The following is a 19,971-nucleotide window of genomic DNA, read 5'->3' as shown; positions in this document are numbered from 1 at the left end:
CTGTCTTAGCTCCAGCTCCACTCTGCCTCAGCACGGCTGCTGCCCTGCCTCCAGCTCCCTGGGCTGCTTCTCTGGCCCCTCTGGCTCTGGTTGCTGCAGCTCTGCTCCCAGGACAGGTCTGCTCTGCAGGCCGCTTCTGTGACTCTGCTCCCAGCACTGACCTGCTTCCTGGGCTGCTTTTCTGGCCCCTCTGGTTCTGGTTGCTGCAGCTCTCCTCCCAGGGCACGTCTGCTTTCTCTGGGCTGTGCCTCTGGCTTTGGGGCTGCAGCTCTGCTCCCAGGCCAGGGTCTGCTCTCTCTGGGCTGCTTTTCTAGTCCCTCTGGATCGGCACAGCTCTGCTCCCCAGCTCAGCTTGGGCCCCTGCTTTCTCCTTAGCTTGGCCCCACTCTGTCTGACCCAGGCAATTCCAGCTCACACAGAGGATGGGACCTCCCTGGCCTCCTGACTCTCCGATTAGTCTGCTCACCCTGTCATTCAGGCTGACCCGGAGCATTGGCCTCTCTCCATTGCTCCTAGGGACTGGCAGTCTCAGGGTCCTGATTCCCCATTGACCCTTGCCCCTTTTAGTACTGGGAGGTAGCAACTAAAACACCCCCACTGAATGTTAGTAAGGGGGCAACAATCCCTTTACATTACCCGTTGCTAAAATTCTGCCACAGCCACAATATTCACACCAGTACATCTGGGCCCCATAGTAAGAACATATACCCACATCATATCATATCAAAAACCCATTAACAATTATCAAAAGAACATTTAACATATTTAACATTCCACATCTACTTCTTCATACTATACATAACAATATTCATTAAAACACTACACAGAATCAATAACAATTATCTCTAAATCGAACAGGATGTACACCCTTATTAGCCCTCTGGGACCTTCTTAAACTGGTGGTTCATTACTCATATTTTCTATTTCCCTATCCTCGGGTAATACTGGGTCAGTTTGAGGGACCTGGCAATTCTCGTTAGGGTTTGGGTTTACCCCATTGGTTTTAGTCTCCTCGGGAAATGCTGCTCTATGCCTCCTACAAACCCTGGTAAGACTAAAAGTCCAATGCTTTAGCTGGTCCCTATGTACTACTCTCTCAGGACCTCCTTGTTCAGGCTGGATAGCGTACACTGGAAGTTCAGGATTGTTGTGGGTGACCACAGTGTGGGGATTTGGATCCCAATTGTCTTGTATTTTATTACGTCTCTGGTGTCTGTGGCTATGAACTGGTACACAGTCACCAGGTCTGATGAGAGCCCCACTGGACTTGTGATCATGAGTCCTTTTCCTACTTTGGGCTGTGTCTTTAGTTGTACTGAGAACAACTTTGTTGGCTGTCTTTGGCCTGTCATGGACACCTTTGACCCAGTCATCGAAATTGGTCACCTCATCCTTTGAAAAGGCTTCTTGACACTTCTCTGGCAACACCCTTAAGTTAGCCACCTGTGCAGGAATTAGCCCTTGGCATGCCGCTTGAACTGGAACTAGCAATCTCCCACCACATCTTTCCTGAGGAAAGGTAACTTGTTCTCCGCCTCCCCAAACGTTACCTTCACCTGAGGGATCACCTCCTCAGGCTGCAACTCCACAGTCTTCACGCTTGAGTTTAGAAGACTCACTGGTACTCTTCTGGTTGCTGCAGCTCTCCTCCCAGGGCACGTCTGCTTTCTCTGGGCTGTGCCTCTGGCTTTGGGGCTGCAGCTCTGCTCCCAGGCCAGGGTCTGCTCTCTCTGGGCTGCTTTTCTAGTCCCTCTGGATCGGCACAGCTCTGCTCCCCAGCTCAGCTTGGGCCCCTGCTTTCTCCTTAGCTTGGCCCCACTCTGTCTGACCCAGGCAATTCCAGCTCACACAGAGGATGGGACCTCCCTGGCCTCCTGACTCTCCGATTTTTCACTAAGAGGGTGGTGAAACACTGGAATGCGTTACCTAGGGAGGTGGTAGAATCTCCTTCCTTAGAGGTTTTTAAGGTCAGGCTTGACAAAGCCCTGGCTGGGATGATTTAACTGGGACTTGGTCCTGCTTTGAGCAGGGGGTTGGACTAGATGACCTTCTGGGGTCCCTTCCAACCCTGATATTCTATGATTCTATGATTCTAAAAATAACAATTTACGCATAAAGCTAACCAAACGATTTCAACAGGTTTCCACGTTTTCAACAGGTTTCCACCTTTGGCTCCCAACCACAACAAAGCATCATGAAAGTTTAATACCCTCAAAGCATTTGCATGGACCTGTATTTAAAATTTATTTTGGTTTAATTTTATAGTTGGTTTGATTTTATACGCTTTTCTTTTGTTATGTTATGTTAATGGGAAGCAGTGGTTGTTAAAGTTTGTGCTTCTAAACAGTATATGTATGTGTACATATGACACCACCTTATATACAAGCATAACCATGTTTTTCCAATCTGCTGTTTTGTATCACAAGCAAATTAACTCTAAAAAGCATGGTAAAAATTACGTTATTGACTCTTTTGCTAACACAGAATGTTCAGCAGGGAGAAAAAAGCAATACACCTTCTCACAGAAGATTGTGAGCATTTATTTTAGCAGTTAAGCACTACATTTAGTATAAAATATTAGTAATGCACCTCAAATGAAAATAAATGTCTATACAACAATTGCAAAAGTATAGCTTGAGTTATAAAAGACTTGGTCCCTATTACATTGTAAACAAACTAAGTTAAACTTTGTATTAAGTCTGGGTGACTGAAAACAAAAACAAAAAAGGAAAAAGAAACAAAAAACTTTACTATGTTAACTAACAAAAGTTGTTTAAGTTGCATCCCACAGACCAAAGACACCAGAAAATATCACACCCTGAAGACACCTGAAAATATCAGTATACAGTGAAAAAAACCCCCAAGAATCGAGAAAAGAAAAATGAAGTGCTTTATAAATAGGAGACTGGTCAAATACACTCTATCTACCACATATGGACAATTAAGTTAACAATCATTAGCTGGACCAGAATAAACTGTCAATTAATTTCAACTTGCTTATTGTGTAAAAACAACTGCATTATCGCTGTACTACTGTATTATCGTTGTACTGTTGTATCATTGCTGTACAACACTTACAACGTGAATAACCTTGCTAAACTGTTTAACCAACACACAGGTAAAAATCAACAAACGAATGGCAGCAAACAACATGAAGGCAAAGAGAAACAAAGTGGTTTAAAAAAAATTGTTATACGGTAACTACAAATTAGGTATATAAATTCCCTGTTAGTACTGGTCACAATTTGAGGTCAGTAACACTGCATCCTAACAGAGACACATGTTATTCAAAACAATCTGTTCCGTGGCTGGGTACCAATACTAAATCCTGACACAGCAATACTTGAGAAATTGGTTACTGTCCATTCAGTAGGTTTTCTGAAAAACAACATCCATACAAACAACTGGATCTACATCAACTACTGGTGTATCACAGAGCAATGCAATCCATGGAACAGAGAAGCTAGCAGTTCCTGTTTCCTGCCCAGCAAAGCTTACAAGAGGTGATGACCCGCAGCAAGGGTAACCTATAACATAAATGGGCAGTACTGTGCAGTAACTAATTACAAGGGGGGGGAAGGACAGCAAGGGGGGAGGGATAGCTCAGTGGTTTGAGCATTGGCCTGCTAAACCCAGGGTTGTGAATTCAATCCTTGAGGGGGCCATTTAGGAATCGGGGGCAAAAACTAGGGATTGGTCCTGCTTTGAGCAGTGGGTTGGACGAGATGATCTCCTGAGGTCCCTTCCATCCCTGATATTCTATGATTCTAAGACATTTATAAATAAAGGCCTCATTTGTAGTGTCACTACTCCAAATTTCTGTTTTACTTCTCATATACATAATACTGTGGAACACACTATAACAATGCCTACCTCAGTATTTCAAAACACTCAGTCTACTACTAATGATGATACAGATGATAACTGCAATTGCCTTAATAGGAGTGTGTTTCTATCTGTGACACCAAAGTAAAAGGGCCAGAGTACAAAACACCAGACTGGAAAAACATGGTTATGCTTGTATATAAGGTGGCGTCATATGTACACATACATATATACCCATATATGCTACAAATATATATGCCATATCCATATTATTCGAATATATTAATTATTTAGGAGTGCCTCTAAGGCTCAAGCATACTACTACATTCCTCAGTCATGGTCCCGGGCCTAATATTCCCAGGCCCACCATAAGGGAGTAAAAAAAATTAAAAAATTGGATAATAAAATCTGTCTATCAGTCATACAAGGGACTATGCAGACTAAAAGGACAGGGGCATGAGTGTATGGATGGTAAAATAAGGTCTGCTGTGGCAGCTATCTGCGCAGAGCCGGGGCAGCACACAGAGGGAACACACGGACGCAGCTGACTGTTATCAACATTGGATAGAGCAGAGCACCACACTAGTGACGTCTGATGACAAATGCTTGAAAGGAAAGATATTTTATTAATAAATTCCTTGCGGGCCATTGACTGACATTCTGTCTTGGAAAAGTTCTGTAGGTTGGCTGGCTTATTTCTGTGTTGTGTTCTTTTGGTGGTAGTGGTTCTTTTTTTCTTTGTTTTTATTTTATTTTATTTATTTTTTTGCATGTGTGGTACTTCTTTCCCTGGCTAATCCCAGGGGAGGTTGTACACTACTGATACTCATCTGGGGACCACACAACAGAGATGGGCTCCTGGTACATATATCTCAATTGTGAAAATAGCTTGTTTGCTGTCCCCAGGAGCCTGACAGGCTGCCTTGCCCGTTCCCCCAGGCTGGCTAGCAGCCAAGTAAATGCTGTAGGAGCAACCTGGTACCACCTGGAGCTTTTACTTAGGAAATCAGGATAATTTTGAATTTGGGAAGGGATTTATAATTTTTCCCTCTGTAATCCCATGACAGTGCTGCTTCATGGGGAGTGGAATCCTCGTATGCCTCTGGTCACAGGCTGCCTGAAATACTCAAGCTTTTAATGTGGAGGCAGTTTGGGGTGAAGAGAGAGAGACCCTTTCCCGCCTTTCAGAGTGAGCTCCTTTCCTTGGCAGTGTAAGGGTTTATGGCTGATGATCAGAAGGCACAACTCCCATTCTTCTGCTGCCTCAAATCTGAGCCCCTTTTGCTGGCAGAGTGAGGGTCCTTGGGCTGAAAGCCAGACAGGCTCAGTTTCCATGAGGCTGCAATCTGAGGCAGGTACAGGCTTCTCTGCTTGGCCAGACATATTGCAGGGTGAGGAAGGGCTACTGAGCACGTTCCCTGCTCAGAGAGAGAGACTGCGAGAGAGACTGATGACAGAGACAAACCCCAGCAAATGCTCCCTCGGGGGCAGAAGGCAAAGGAGTAGGCGGTTTTATCTCCTGGCCTTCACCTCACTTATTTATTAACTACACTAATTGCTGTTTTGTGAAGGACACGCTTGCCTTTGCCTTTTTGGGACACGGAGTCTGGGTTTTGCAGGACTTACCTCAAAGTATCATAAGAACCCCCCAATTCTCTGAGGGAGGAAAGGAGCTGTGTAGATACCCTGCTTCTTTTCCCAGGGATTCTGGGACGCAATTTATAACTTGGGAGCTGGGGGAGGGGGCGCGGGGAACCAGTAACCCAGAAAGGGTCTTATTTTGTTACGCCAGGACCTACCCCAGGTCGGCTAGATGAAGTATGCATCCTCAGAGCCTCTTCCTATTCTGCTCGGTCTCCTGGTCAAGTTTCCCTGTGATGGAATCATGGCTTCTTGGAGAGTTGGGGCCACAACATGCCTGTCTGACTTGGAGCCCTGTGCCTTAGCAAAGATAGGGTTGGCTGGCTGGGTGCAGGCTGGGCATTTTTTACCTTCTTCCATGCCTGGGAATGCTGCCTCATATACAGAGCACCTTTTGGATTCAGCCCACTGCTCTGGAAAGCGGAGCTCAGCAGGGAGGCGCCAGGTGGCTCTGACCACCACAATGCTCAGATCTCAGACCAAGAGAAGGCTTGAAAACCAAAAAAACGCTTTAAGTGCTCAGAAAACAGCTAAAAATAACATATCTAAAAGAAAAGGACAGGAGTGAAGCAAACCGCCATTTTGCTGCTGCAGAGGCAGAAGATCTGTCAGCAAGCAGGAGACAGGCTGTGCTGAAGCGCTGAACCTCCTCTGGAAACTGCAGTCAGGAGGGGAATAGCCCATAATATCAAAATTGTGGGAGACTCTGGGCTGCAGAAAACAAGGTTTTATCTACCTTGAAAATGATCTCTCCAGCAGCTTAGGCAGCCTTATGAGTCCTTGCCACATTCCTAGTATAAGAAACTTGCTTCTTTTGCTACCCTTCTTGTCTGCCCCTTTTGCATTTTCTGCGTGGAAGCTCTATACCTCCTTTCCACTACAGAATGGTTTCTTTTTAATATTCAATTCCAGGATCTTGGGAATTTATTCATACATAAACCCAGGCAAGTCCTCAAGCTCTCTCATTAGCAATTCCTTACACTCAACATTTTTAACTCTCAACTAATTCTAGATCTTCTGTCTGCAGGGATGTTGATCTTCATCAGCTTTGAGGTGAATTTTGTTAACTCACCAGATTATTCTTTATTGCGGTTTTTCAGTGTCACTCTGATCTGGGTGGAGCTCTGTTTTACAATGATGTCCAATACCCATGTGCACACACTACATTCTCTTCAAGTGAAATTAGATTTTTGCATTTAGTTCATCTTGCCACACAAAACAGCAGTCATTTCTCTCAGGCATCCTTGTGGTTTCTCTCCTGTTTCATGGCCCTCTGTACAAGGCTGCCCTGGAGCACTCGATGGTGACCAGCAGCTTAAAGAAATTTGCCTCATCAGCTCTGTAGCTCTTTGTCATTTTAAAATATGCAACAATGGTACAAATCTACCCAGTGGAGGGAATGTAATAAATAGTTACAGTTACACACAGGCTTCAAAGGAAGTTTCGCTCTGTGTGAAATGCTGAAACCTAGTTTCTCCTGATTAAAATTCTCAAGTAGACAGTCGCATCAAAACGGACCCGACCTGTGGTCTGTTATTGAACACTTTAAGAAAAAAAGATGATGAGATTTCAGATTGTGCAAGCAGCACCAAACTGCTGACCCTATCTTAAGTGGACAGTTCCTATCTTCCTATCACACAACACACTAAATTTAGTATAGTTGAGCAGAAATGTGCTGTCCAGCAAGCACAAACTCAGTCCCCCTCATTTCTTAGAAAAGTCAGTCTTTTCCTAGGGCAAGACTGAGGGAAAGGCTGATGCAGAATGAAAATGTCTCCTTTTCACTGACTAATCTTTGATAAATACCTTCAATTCTAGCACCACCAAACCAAGTAGGATGCCCAGGTGAAAAATATTCAAATCTCTCTGACCTTTCCTCAAAGCCTAGCACAATGTAGAACAGGGGTAATTTAATCAAAGATCTAAAACCAAAAAATAAATGGCCTGTGTGGATTCCCACTGGTACGGGGAATTTGGCAGATGTTGGCTCAAGTGATTTGGCCTTCCAGCTAAGGCCTCAAAGTCCACCCTCTTCTGGGGCAACAAGTCTCCCACCCTGCTCCTGGGGTCCACTACAGCCCTCCTGGGCCACCTTTTGCTCAGTCTCCAAACTCAGCTGGCAGCTTTGAGGAGAGGCACACAAACACACAACAGGCAGATCACACGGGAGTCACCCTGGTCCAGGGCTTATTACAGGACCCAATCTGCATGCTGTGGCTCTCCACCTTTCCCAAAGATCTCCTGCAGGAACAGTCCTGCTCCCTGACACTCTTACCCCAACTGGGCTACATGCTTACTTTTATAATCACCTGTTCCCTAGCCAACCAGTTTTAGCTCAGAGCTATCTGAGCCATTAGAGGTGAGGCTGGGCCCCAATTTGCCTTAAAGGACCAGCCAACCCATGACTGATTTGAATGCACACACAATTGCATGCATATATTTTAGGCTCTAAGAAATATAAGATGTGTAACTACAATTCAGATATGGGGTTTGATTCAAAGTTTGAAGGCATACGGTTAGTCTGGCATCTGTTTATGTGCATACACAAATACCTATTTTTGTGCACACACATCAGGTATTACCCTACATTAGTCAGGCATGCACCAATGTACGTGTTCTGTGGTGCATGCCTAACTCTGCAAAAGGTGTCCCACGGTGTCTTTAAAACCTGCTGTACAGTTCTCATTTGATACCATGTGACAGAATTATAGTTTCCAGGCTACTGACAGTCACTCTTTGAATTTTAATTCTGTAAATAGGATACAGATAAATGCATAGATACATAAAATATAACTACCCCACAGAGAGGATCTCTGTTCTATCAGAAATAAGTGAACAGCAGCATTTGGCTACAATTGCGTTAGGTACTATGCATGTCAACAAATAAATTTTCTTAGACACTTTCATCATCACTGAAAATTAAGATTTAATTCCCTGGAGCGGTGTTTGTATTAATGTTAGCTAATTAGTTTTGTAACTGACTTTGCAGCCTGTGTTAAAAAAGAGAAGAGGAGGGAATTAATGTCCAAATGCTTCTCACCAGGCATTTCCACACTTCAAATTATAACAAACCTAGCAAGTAAAGCTGCTGGGAATTTGTCTCATGCTGAAATGACAGTGCCTCTTTACTTAATCAGTCCTGGATTAAAGAAGTTATTTATCATAATCATGCCCAATAGGAGAGGACACAAAAGCTGACCTTTAATAAGCCAACTAAGACGTCATTTTTAAGACGGAAGAGAGGTGCATGGTACATATAAAATACAAGAGATACAATGACAAGACAGCACCTTTGATTGACTATAGAGCTTTTAGCATAATAATGGAAGACTGTACATCTGTCACTCATTTTCCAAATGGTCAAATTAGACACCTGTACTACTGACTCCCGTTGTCATAGAGAAAGATCTGTTCCTCTGAAAACGCAACAGGCTGAATGAAAAAAAGAAGCTGTGCTCTTGCTAGGGTTAAACTCTCACCACAGCCTGAACCACTGGGCTACAGCTCTCTTCCAGTATAAATCAGAAGCAGCTTCTTTATTAGTACATCAAAATTGCAGGTATAAAGAAGTATGTGCTTTATTCTTTCAATTGCGACTATGGTGCATACAAATCAGAAACTTAACCATGTATACATTGTCAGCCATAACTGGACACCTGCAAGTTCAACTGTGGCACATGCAACTAGCCTCGAATCTACTCCCGAATCTCTCTATACGTTAATAAATTTTTGCTGGTCTTCCCTCTACAGCCTCTCTCATTTCTTCTACACTTTTCTTAAGATGGTGACCAAAAAGCAAATACAGTATCCACGGTGAAGATTATTTAACATTTATATTGTGGTGGAGCTTAAGAGCCACAACCAGGATGGCTCCCATTCATAGATTTCAAGGCCACAAGGAATATTATGATATCTAGTCGGATCTGCATAGCAACACACCACAGAATTACACCAAGTGATCCCTGCATCAAGCATGTAACTTGTGGTTGAGTGAGAGCATATCTGACAGCCAAATAAAACTTCATTTAAGTTTTCAAGTGATCGAGAATTCACCACATCCTGACCCCAGATAAATTGTTTCAACGTTTAATTATCTCATTGCTAAAAATTTGCACTTTATTTCTAGCCTGAATTTGTCTAGCTTCAAGTTCCAGCCCCTGGAGCTTGTTATCTTTGTCTGCTGGACTGAAGAGCACTATAGTATCAGATCAGGTAGGTACTCGGTCAGGCAGGTTTTACATAAGAACGGCTATACTGGGTCAGACTGGTGGTCCATCTAGCCCAATATTCTTTCTTCCGACAGTGGCCAATGCCAGGTGCTTCAGAGGGAAAGAAGAAAACAGGTAATCATCAAGTGATCCATCCCGTCGCCTATTCCCAGCTTCTGGCAAACAGAGGCTAGGGACACCATCCTTGCCCATCCTGGCTGATAGCCATTGATGGATCTATCCTCCATGAACTTATCTAGTTCTTTTTTTGAACCTTGTTATAGTCTTGGCCTTACAACATCATCTCGCAAAGAGTTCCAAACGTTGACTGTGCGTTGTGTGAAGAAATACTTTCTTTTGTTTGTTTTAAACCTGCTGCCTATTAATTTAATTTGGTGACCCGAGTTCTCGTGTTATGAGAAACAGTTACTAACACTTCCTTATTTACTTCCTCCACACCAGTCATGATTTTACAGACCTCTATCATATCCCCTCTTAGTTGTCTCTTTTCCAAGCTGAAAAATCCCAGTCTTATTAATCTCTCCTTATATGGAAGCTATTCCATATCCCTAATCATTTTTGTTACCCTCTTCTGTACCTTTTCCAATTCCAAAGCATCTTTTCTGAGTGGGGTGACCACATCGGCACACAGTATTCAACATGCAGGTGTACCATGGATTTATACAGAGGCAAAATGATATTTTCTATCTTACTATTTATCCCTTTCCTAATGATTCCCAACATTCTGTTTGCTTTTTTGACTGCCGCTGCACATTGAGAGGAGGTTTTCCAGATAAGTCATTCTTGTAGCACTTTCTTGAATCCTTTCCAATTCATCAACATCCTTTTTAAGGTGTGGACACTCCAAGTGCACACAATGCTTCAGTGACAGTCTCACTAATGTTCACTACCTCCCGACTTTTACTCTATAGTCCTCTGCTTATACATCCAAGGACCTCATTTGCTCTTAGCCATCTCCATGCATGGGGAATGCTTGCATAATTGGTTATTCACCATGACCCCCGTCCCTTTCAGAGACACTGACTTCCAGGATACACTCCCACATCCTATGTGACCTACATTCCATTTTCCTGGATGCATGACCTTGCATTTGATACTATTAAAACATATCTTGTTGAAATAAGCTCAGAAGGCGGAAGCTGACCTTCTGAAAAGATGACAGATCTGATAGGTATGGTGAGGAGTCAATGGTGGAGGACTTTGAAAATAAAGACAAGAGGTTTGTATTCAGTGCACTGGGAGAGGAGAAGCCACTAGAGGGATTTTGCGTGATGTACTCAGAGCAATGACGATGACCTTAGCAGCCACATATTGAATGGATATGAGGAGGCATCAAGGTCAGAGGAGGAGGAGGAAAATGGTGGCAGTCAAGCCTCGAGATGATCAGGGCTTGGACAAGTTTTGGCAATGTGGGCAGAGAGAAAAGGTCAGGTCTTGGAGATCCTGGGCAGGAAGAAGGGGCAAGAATTAGACATGACCTGGTGCATGGGTCAAAAGGGGGGGCTGAGTCAAAGATGCAGCCAAGATTATGGACCTAAGCAATAGGGATAATTAATGTATGCAGTATTGTTGTACCTGTGTCGGTCCCAGGCTATCAGAGAGACAAGGTAGGTGAGAGAAGATCTTTTACTGGAACAACTTCTGCTGGTGATACAGATAAGATTTTGAGCTTACACAGAGCTTGTCTTCAGGTGCAGGAAATTTACTCAGGGCATCACAGCTAACTACAAGATGGAACAGACTGTTTGGCATCAGTAATTAATACATTTCAAGGGACCATTCAAGGCAAAGTGGCCCATTAACACTCCTCCAGTCACAGGGAGGCTGGGAGGGAAGCAGCTGAGAGGGGTTGTTAGTGGGTTATATATTGTTGTAATAAGTCATAAATCCAGTGTGTCTATTCAGTCCATGATTTTTAGTGTCTAGCAAAGAGATGAATTTACGCTCCCAGGCTCATCTTTTGAATGTGTTGTGCAGGTTTCCTTTAAGGATGAGGACTGATAGGTCAGATACAGAGTGATAGCTTTGTGAAAAGTGGTCACCCAGAGGTACAATGTTTTTGTTTGTTCTGGCAGGGTCTGGTGCTGCTTTGAGTTGGTGTGCTCTGGTCTGTGGGGAACTTGCTTCTGATGATGAGCTTGGAGAGGTTGGGAGGTTGTCTGAAGGCCAGAAGAGGATGTTCAGGAAAGATTTCTTTCAGGATGGGGTCCCCATCGAGTACGGGTTGTAGTTTAATGATATGCCTTATGGTTTCCAGTGTGGGGTGGTAGGTGACAACTAGGGGTGTGCGGTCAGAAGGGGTTTTATTTCTGTATCAAAGCAGGTTCAGGTAGAGTTGATGACATTGGGTAAAACTTTCAGAAGCACCTAAGTAACTTGGAAAAAATTGTACCCATTGTTAGTGATAGAAATAGGGAGGTTTTGGCCACAATCAGGCTCACTTGATGGTGGGACATTCACAAGGAGATATGGCAAAAAGAGGGCAAGAGTTTCATTTGGACGGAGGAAGGTAAGTCTAGAGTACAGAGGCAGCTGCACAAGTCAGGACCAGAGAGCTAGTTGTCAAGATCATGTTTGTGGATAAGATCACCCAGAGATGGAAGTAGATGGAGCAGAGGAAGGGGCCAAGGATAAAGCCCTGAGGAACTGCATCGAAAGAGGAACAGGAGAAGAGGATCCTGCACTGTACATGGCTCTTGAAGAAGTGATTTGAAAGACCAGAGGGAGAACTAGGAGAGGATGGAATCATGAAAGCCCAAGGATGACAATTTCAAGAATAGTATTGTTTGGTGGTGTCACGGACACCCAGAGGGGTCAAAAAGGATGTGGATGAAGTACTGGCCCTGACATTTAGCAGGGAAATGGGCCACTGGAGACCCGGGCGAGAGCTGTTTCACAGTGGGGAGAGAGTGTGCGCGCTGGGGAAGTGGGGGTTGGGAGAGTGCAAAAGCCAGACGGAAGAAGATAAGGAATGGAATCTGAGGCCTGGAATTTAAGATCGCAGTTACAGGTGGATGTATTAACTTATAATGCCACTATCATATTTTGTGCAGTATTCTCTATCACCACCTTGATACATCTGAACATGTCACTTTCCAAAAGGCATGTGATAAAAGGACAAATGATTTCACATACCTAATAACCTACCATGTTTCATTTCATTCTAAGCCTCCTAAAAGCAGCCTGTTTCCATATCCCTCTTTAAAGTGTCTAAAAATATTTAGTTATGTTGCTCACTGGAGAGAAAACAAGTGCACACTTTACAACCCTCTATCTTCTCTTTTCTAGCCCTATATAACACAAAAGATATGTAACTGCATGCAGAGTCCCTAGTTTTACTCCAAAACATGTTTCATATCATGCCAGAACTGCATTCTTGACAAATGCTTAAAACTCCTTTATTTTGCTAGGAAATTTTTTTCTCCACTCTGTTTTCACATCCCAAAGACACCTCTTGCCTTCATGAAGCTGATGCAAGTCAGTGCTGACAGGTGCGTGTAGCTGGTCACAGAGGATTAGAGACAGACTGTCCTTGTGTATTTTTAATTCTTTCTAGTTTTTTCCTATATCTTCAAATGTCTCAGAATATCTTGGAACAGGTTCTGAATTTGCATTACAGTGCTCTCTCAACAGAAGGTGATACAAAAGCATTTGGTTACAACCTGCAGTAAATGTTTTTGCTATAAATCTGTGCTGTCCCTCCTAGCTGCCTGGAGGTTAGGTACCCTGGCATTACTTCTTTATAAAGGATTCAAGCCATTTATTTTCTCTTAAATAATCAAGTTTTCAGCATGCAGCACCTGATTTGTTTGAGGTAATTGCTATGTCTTCAAAGAGCTTCCTCCTCACCTCCCCCTCCCTGGGGTTCAGCTTCTGCCATATGCTTTTCATCCAAATGTGAACCTTGACCAGGCAGAGATATTAGTTAGGTCTGGGCGATATTTGCACTGGAAGTAAAAATGATGTACAGCTGGGTATCATCTGCATCATGTTGGTAATGAGACCAGAGCATCTTAGAATTTCATACATGTCCATGTGCACATTAAAAAGAATGGGGAAAATCATCCTGTGTGACTCCACAGGTGAACTGTCCAGTTTCTGTAGGCATACTGAAATTAAAGACGGGGCCCATTTCAGAACTCACCTGCCAACCAGTGCTGCATCTCAGAGGAGACAGTAACATGCCATGGTCTCAAAATGAAATACTGCAGACAGATCCCAGACGACTACTATGGCTGTCCTTCCCTTATCCCGGGGCTGGAGGTGGCCATCCACCAGCACTGTCTGTCCCATGACCTGGCCAGAACTCTGACAGTAAAGGGACTAAAATACTGGCAGTATTAGGAAGCAGCTAGGATTATCTTGCCTAAAAATGGGAGATTTTACATTGGACCATAGACTGCAAAGTCTGATGGGGCCAAAGATGGTTTCTTGAATTGGCCAGACTATGGCAGGTTTTCCTTTTCAAAAAAATGGTATGACAATCTGTCAGAAGAAGTCCCACTCTAGATACTCCTGGGCACATTTCACCAGATACAACAGGTATGGAACTGAATGGCAGATGGTGACTCAGCTTTCAGTGCCTTTTAGAGTGTCCCGCCCCAATGATGTGCCAAATACTGAAGTGTGTTTTCTGTCTTGAATGCAGTGGTGTTGTTAAAGACTGTATGAAGGTAATCCTCTGCAAGTAGTCATTCAGCTGTGAGGCAGTTGGGACTGAAAGTGATTTGCTATTTGGGAAAACACTGCAAGATGGAATTTAGCTGCTGAAATGGAATGAGAACATAGCAGTGGTCATATTGGGTCGGACCAATGGTCCATCTATGTCAGCATCCTGTCTTTTGACAGTGGCCAGTGCCAGATGCTTCCGAGGGGGGTGAATAAAATGGCAATTTTGAATGATCCATCTTTGTCATCCAGCCCCAACTTCTGGCAGTTGAAGGTTTAGCAACACCCTGAGCATGGGTCTGCATAAGAGAAAGGTCTCTTCTCTACTACGGCTGTAGCATAGTATATTTCTGTTAAAATTTTAACTGAATCTGACAGTTTCATAACACCATTGCTTCAGATTCCTTCTTTCCCACTTCATCTGATGCGTATCAGAAAATCATGGTGCTCTGCAGTGGCTAGGAGATGGGGGGGAGGTGTGTTTATAGCAGTGACCAGTGTCTGATCCTACCATCTGAAAGTTTTCATGCTCTGTGACCCAAAGATTGGGTAATGTTTTCATAGAAGTGGCTCTACTCCCAAGAAACCAGAAGAACTGCCATGTCTAGAGACAGAATAGAAAAATTTAAAACAAGATGGCAGACTACCAAACCTACAGCCATTCTGAGTGAAAACCCATTAGAAACTGTACATTCACAGACCTAGAGACACTGAATTGATATTAATTACTTCTTTATTTTAATGGTTCATTTTTAAAAGATAGCCCTGATATGATGGTTTCTCTGAAACCAACAAAAAAAAGTTCTTGGGTGCTATCCCAAAGTCTAAAACTTAAAAACAAACTCTACACGACAAAGGAAACAGGATCACGGGGTGGAATTCTACCTAAACTCTAATCTCAGTCTGAAGACAACTGCCTCTTACTATGTAATATCTGATAAGTGACTTCACAAGGAAGGCCTGAAAATTGTACCACAGGCTGGATTTAAATGAGTTTCCCGAAGTTTTACAACTGTTGAAAAAAAGGAAAACACAATGGCACAGACATACAGGCCACAACAAGGACTGAGACTGATGATGTTTTATAATTAGGCCCATTTTTCGTGAATTCTGATTCAGTGGAACAATTCTGTATATAACTGTGGCAGGGCCTGCTCACTCCCGCCTCTGCTTAAGTCTGCAAACAGCTCAGAGACAGTTTTGCTGGTAAAACATCTCAGGCAGTTTATTTACAATATTGGTTTCCACCACCCTATACACGATACAGCCTTAAGCCTACAGTGCTAGGGAGCCCAAAGTGCCTGAAGAAAGCAGGGAAGAGCAATCTCTCTCCCCCGCTCTTTTCCTGCTTTCCCCCTTCCTTCCTGTGCTTTTTGTATTATCCTTCTAAGGGCCTAACTAGCCTCTTCATTCGCCTCAGCCCATCAATTAGACACAGGTCTAAAGTAATTAGAGTTGCAGTGACCAGAGTGCTGGTTAAGCTGCTGTTACCCAGCATCCGGTCACAATAATAAGGAATTAAATTCCCAATTTGTTTCAATGAACTACAGTGCACTGCATTTTTCTTGTAGCATACTGTACACAATACAATTGTGTATACTGTCTACAATAAAAACCACACTTTGAACTAGTAGAGCATCTTTCCCCTGAGGATCCAAGAGCACGTTATCAATATTAAGAGTATGGAAATGATAACTTGACTATATTATGGTTTCACTGAATACAGGGAAGTCAAATAAAGAGAGAAGAGAGGGACCTTTCAGAAAAAGAAAATGCTGACAAGCTGTCTATCAACCATAATCACATTTCTAAACAGAATATAATAAACTTAGTGTAATGCTAAGATACCCCTTCACTTCCATTTGTGACTTAACAATGTCCCCACACCCAAAGGATAACTTCACACCAGTGACATTTTCCATTTAAGCTCTCATTAAATGTCTCAGCTCCAGGTGGAACATGGTATATTTCTCAGCCTACATTCACTATAAACCCTGATTAACATTTTATTCAAGAAGTCAACAGGAAATTTGCCATTGAACTTTAGCTTTCTTTCTTGCCAAGAAGTTGAAGGGTGGGGGGAAAAAAAGATGATCTGTGCTAAATCTAGCTACCTTCGGAGAGCAGGTGAAGTTTCAATTATTTAAATTATATTAATGTGTACTGTTAATTTGTTTGAAAATATTAAGTGACATTATCATTAATGTCAAATCTCAAGTAATAGAAACAGTATGTTATGTTTGATAGAAGAGGAAGGAGAAAAAATCATCATAAAGCAGGCTGTTGTATCAAATAATTAGAATGGGCATTCTCAAATCTAGCAATGCTACTTTACTTACATACTTTACAGTGAAATCAAACCAAATGTGGATCCTTGAAGATATGCAGGAAAATAAGCACTTATCCAGAACTTTAGATTTTCAAAGCACAGTAAAAACTAATCCTCAGAACACCCATGAGATAACTACACATTATCCCCACATTGCAGATGGAGACGTAAGCAGATAAATGAAATGACTTACCAAGGGCAAACAGCAGAGACAAGATTAGAACTCAGAACCTCTAACTAACGATTCTGTGCTCATTCCTTAACACCCTGCTATCCTCTTTCTTCCCTTTAGCCCACTGCTTCACCAGAACAAAATTATACTTTGCACTCCTATAGCACCTCCCATTTGAGTTCAAAAGTGCTTTATAGATATTTATGAATTTAGCCGTAACTTCCCTGCAAAAGAGAAGTATGACTATTCTTATTTAAAGACAAGGAAACAGAAGCACGGAAAGGCTGCACATGGCCACATAGGAAGTTTGTATAATAGTTCGGAATGCAACTCAGACTAACCTGCTCCAAGTCCTGTATTTTATGTGGAGACCCATCCTTTCCGATTATAGCGGCACTCCATCATATAAGCAAAGACACGATATGGCATGTAGCATCCCACATTGTCATATCTATTGTTTGTTTTCCTAGTCTTATACTTTTGGAATAACATAAGGTTGAGAGGAAATAACTATATATTTGCACTTTTAAAAATTAAAAATTTTAATTAAAAAAAATATTTAAAAAAGTAAAGAGATCTGACTGACCGAAGGAGTAGCTCACAGGACTGGGTCTTATGATTCTACATGGCAGCCAATTAGCCAAGTGTTAGTAGACAAAGGTAGCATGTTTACATGTGCAACCCAGATTGCAAAATTAGAGCACTTTACTGAAAACAGCAAAAGTTAGTATGGTGAATAGTCATCACACGTTTATCAGAGACATACGTGTATGAAAAGTGCATTTCCAGTGTGCTGTGATGTACATTTCATATTCTGCATGCAAGACAGGGAACATGGGAGCCTGGCTGGGATCCCCATAAAGTGGGAGGAAGAGCAATGTTATGGTAGCCTGGGTGCCTTTTTCAAAAGTGTACCCTTAACCCTCAGCTATTTCCCCCCCGCTTAGAATTACAATATACTCCCTCAAACCACTGATGTGGGCCTACAACTTTAAAGTGAGATTAGAGCCATTCTGCTACAGAGGCAGTTAGAGGCAGGAGCTAATTGTAGTTTAGCACTCCAGCAAAGGAGACGGGCTATAATAGCAAGTTTCTGATTTTCAAATTTCCGAACTGACTGGAAAAAAAACATTTCTGCTATACACTATTTTTATGCTTACAAACTCTGGAATCTGAATTTCTGGAACACAATATGTTCACCTACCATACTTAGTGCATGACTTAAACTGCAGAACCAAGATAGCAACATAGGATAGCTTTTCATCAAAATGCTAATCAATGTGTTTTATTATATACCTCTGCAAACAGAAATCTATATGCTTAACTGAAGGTAAATACTGGATGTGTATGTCTAAGTACATGTAAGAGATGCACAAAAGTGGTAAAAAGTCATTTAGAGAACATTCAGTACTGTCCTTTGACCTGCCTCTCTTCGTCGTGATGCCCAGCAACTTTGTTTAATCTTCCAAACCACAGCAGCTACCAGGAGCAAAGACAGGAAACAACTGTAGAGGAGAAAACACAAATACTTACTGTCTCCATTCAGAATATATCAGCATTTGAAAGCTATAACAAAATAAAGGCTAGTCCTCTGATGAAAAATGCTACAGCAGTGCAAAGTGCTTTGCAAACATTAAGTCTCATTAGGTACTATGTCCACTTTACAGAGAGATAAACAGGAGACACAAAAAGGTTATTAAAGTGACTTGCCCCCGGTCACACAGCAAGTCTAACAACAGAGCTGTGATTAGAATCCAGAAATTCTATTAGCAGTTTAAGACAATAAGAAGGCAAAAAGTGAATCATAAGGATAATGCCATACAGCAATCTTGAGCAATATTTATTTTAAATGAGAGGTTAGCTCAAAAAAAGGAATAATTTAGTATTCAATATGTACATTGGACAAAACTAATATTTTTTCAAGCTTTAAGTGAAATTAACGTTAGCAAATTAAACTTTGATTACTGGAATTAGTTTTCAAACAAAGAGTCCATATCCCAGTGTTACAGATATTATCAGACCTTACTTTCATTAGTCTATATTGAATCCCAACAGGGAGGAACAGAGAAAGATGCACAATTTACATTAACTGTTAGCGCTTGCAACAACAAACGTTTGTTTTGCATTTTTCATCTCAGATGACATCTATTTTCCAATATAGCAGAATTTCCAAAAACACTTCCTCACATTTAATCTGAGGTATTCAATTTTGATTTTACTTTGGTCCACTGCAAAATCATATGAAAGTCACTTTTCTACAGTTATATAAGAAAAATTCAGACATAAAAGTACTTTTGAAGTTTATTTTTAGCACCTTATTGGTCCTACGCTTAATTGTGATATATTTTATTTATTTTTTCAAGTACAGAAACAACATGCCCCACTCCCAAACCAGGAAGAGATTTAGATTAATTTCTTGCCCTCAGGACAAAAAAATGCACACACATACAGTGGTGAGCTGGAGCCGGTTCCCGCCGGTTCCCACCGGTTCGCTAGAACCGGTTGTTAAATTTAGAAGCCCGTTTAGAACTGGTTGCCCCGTGAGGGAGAACCGGTTCTAAAAGGGCTTCTAAATTTAACCAGCCAAAAGTGGCGCCTTAGGCGCAGACTCTATGGGTGCTCCAGCCCTGGAGCACCTAAGGGGAAAATTTGGTGGGTGCAGAGCACCCACCGGCAGCTCCCCTCCCCACCACACCCCACCCTTTGCCTGGCCCTTGCCCCGGTCCCAGCCCACCTCCGCTCTGCCTCCGCCTCGTCCTCTGAACGCGCAGCCCCGCTCTGCTTCTCCGCGCAGGAGGCCGGGGCAGGCTGAGAAGCAGGCGGTGGCTTCACACTCAGGCCCAGGGAGGCAGGGGGGAGCGAGGAGGGCTGCGAGCGCCGCAGCAGGTAACCCGTGGGGAGGGGGAAAGGGGGGGGCACGCAGGGGAACCGTTCCCCCCCCCCCCCCAAGCTCACCTCCGCCATCCTCGGCCTGAGCGGGAAGCTGCCGCCAGCTTCTCAGCCCTCCCCGGCTTCCCGCCGAACAGCTGATTCGCGGGAAGCCCGGGGCGGAGAAGCAGAGTGGGGCGGTGCGTTCAGGGGAGGAGGAGGAGGAACGGAGGTGAGGT

At 42.9% G+C, this 19,971-nt stretch overlaps 1 protein-coding gene across 1 annotated transcript in view; it reads right to left on the bottom strand.

Moving 5' to 3' along the window:
* ATRN (attractin) overlaps positions 1-19,971 on the bottom strand; it is a 253,540-nt gene that overhangs the window by 30,763 nt on the left and 202,806 nt on the right. Inside the window, exon 26 of the mRNA XM_037898359.2 lies at positions 18,291-18,369. Within this exon, the coding sequence (XP_037754287.1) occupies positions 18,291-18,369 (79 nt within the window). The remainder of the gene's footprint in view (positions 1-18,290; positions 18,370-19,971) is intronic.

The sequence above is a fragment of the Chelonia mydas genome, chromosome 4 (genome assembly GCF_015237465.2).
Source record: "Chelonia mydas isolate rCheMyd1 chromosome 4, rCheMyd1.pri.v2, whole genome shotgun sequence".
Taxonomy (NCBI): Eukaryota; Metazoa; Chordata; order Testudines; family Cheloniidae; genus Chelonia; species Chelonia mydas.
This window is presented reverse-complemented; position numbering and strand designations above follow the sequence as displayed.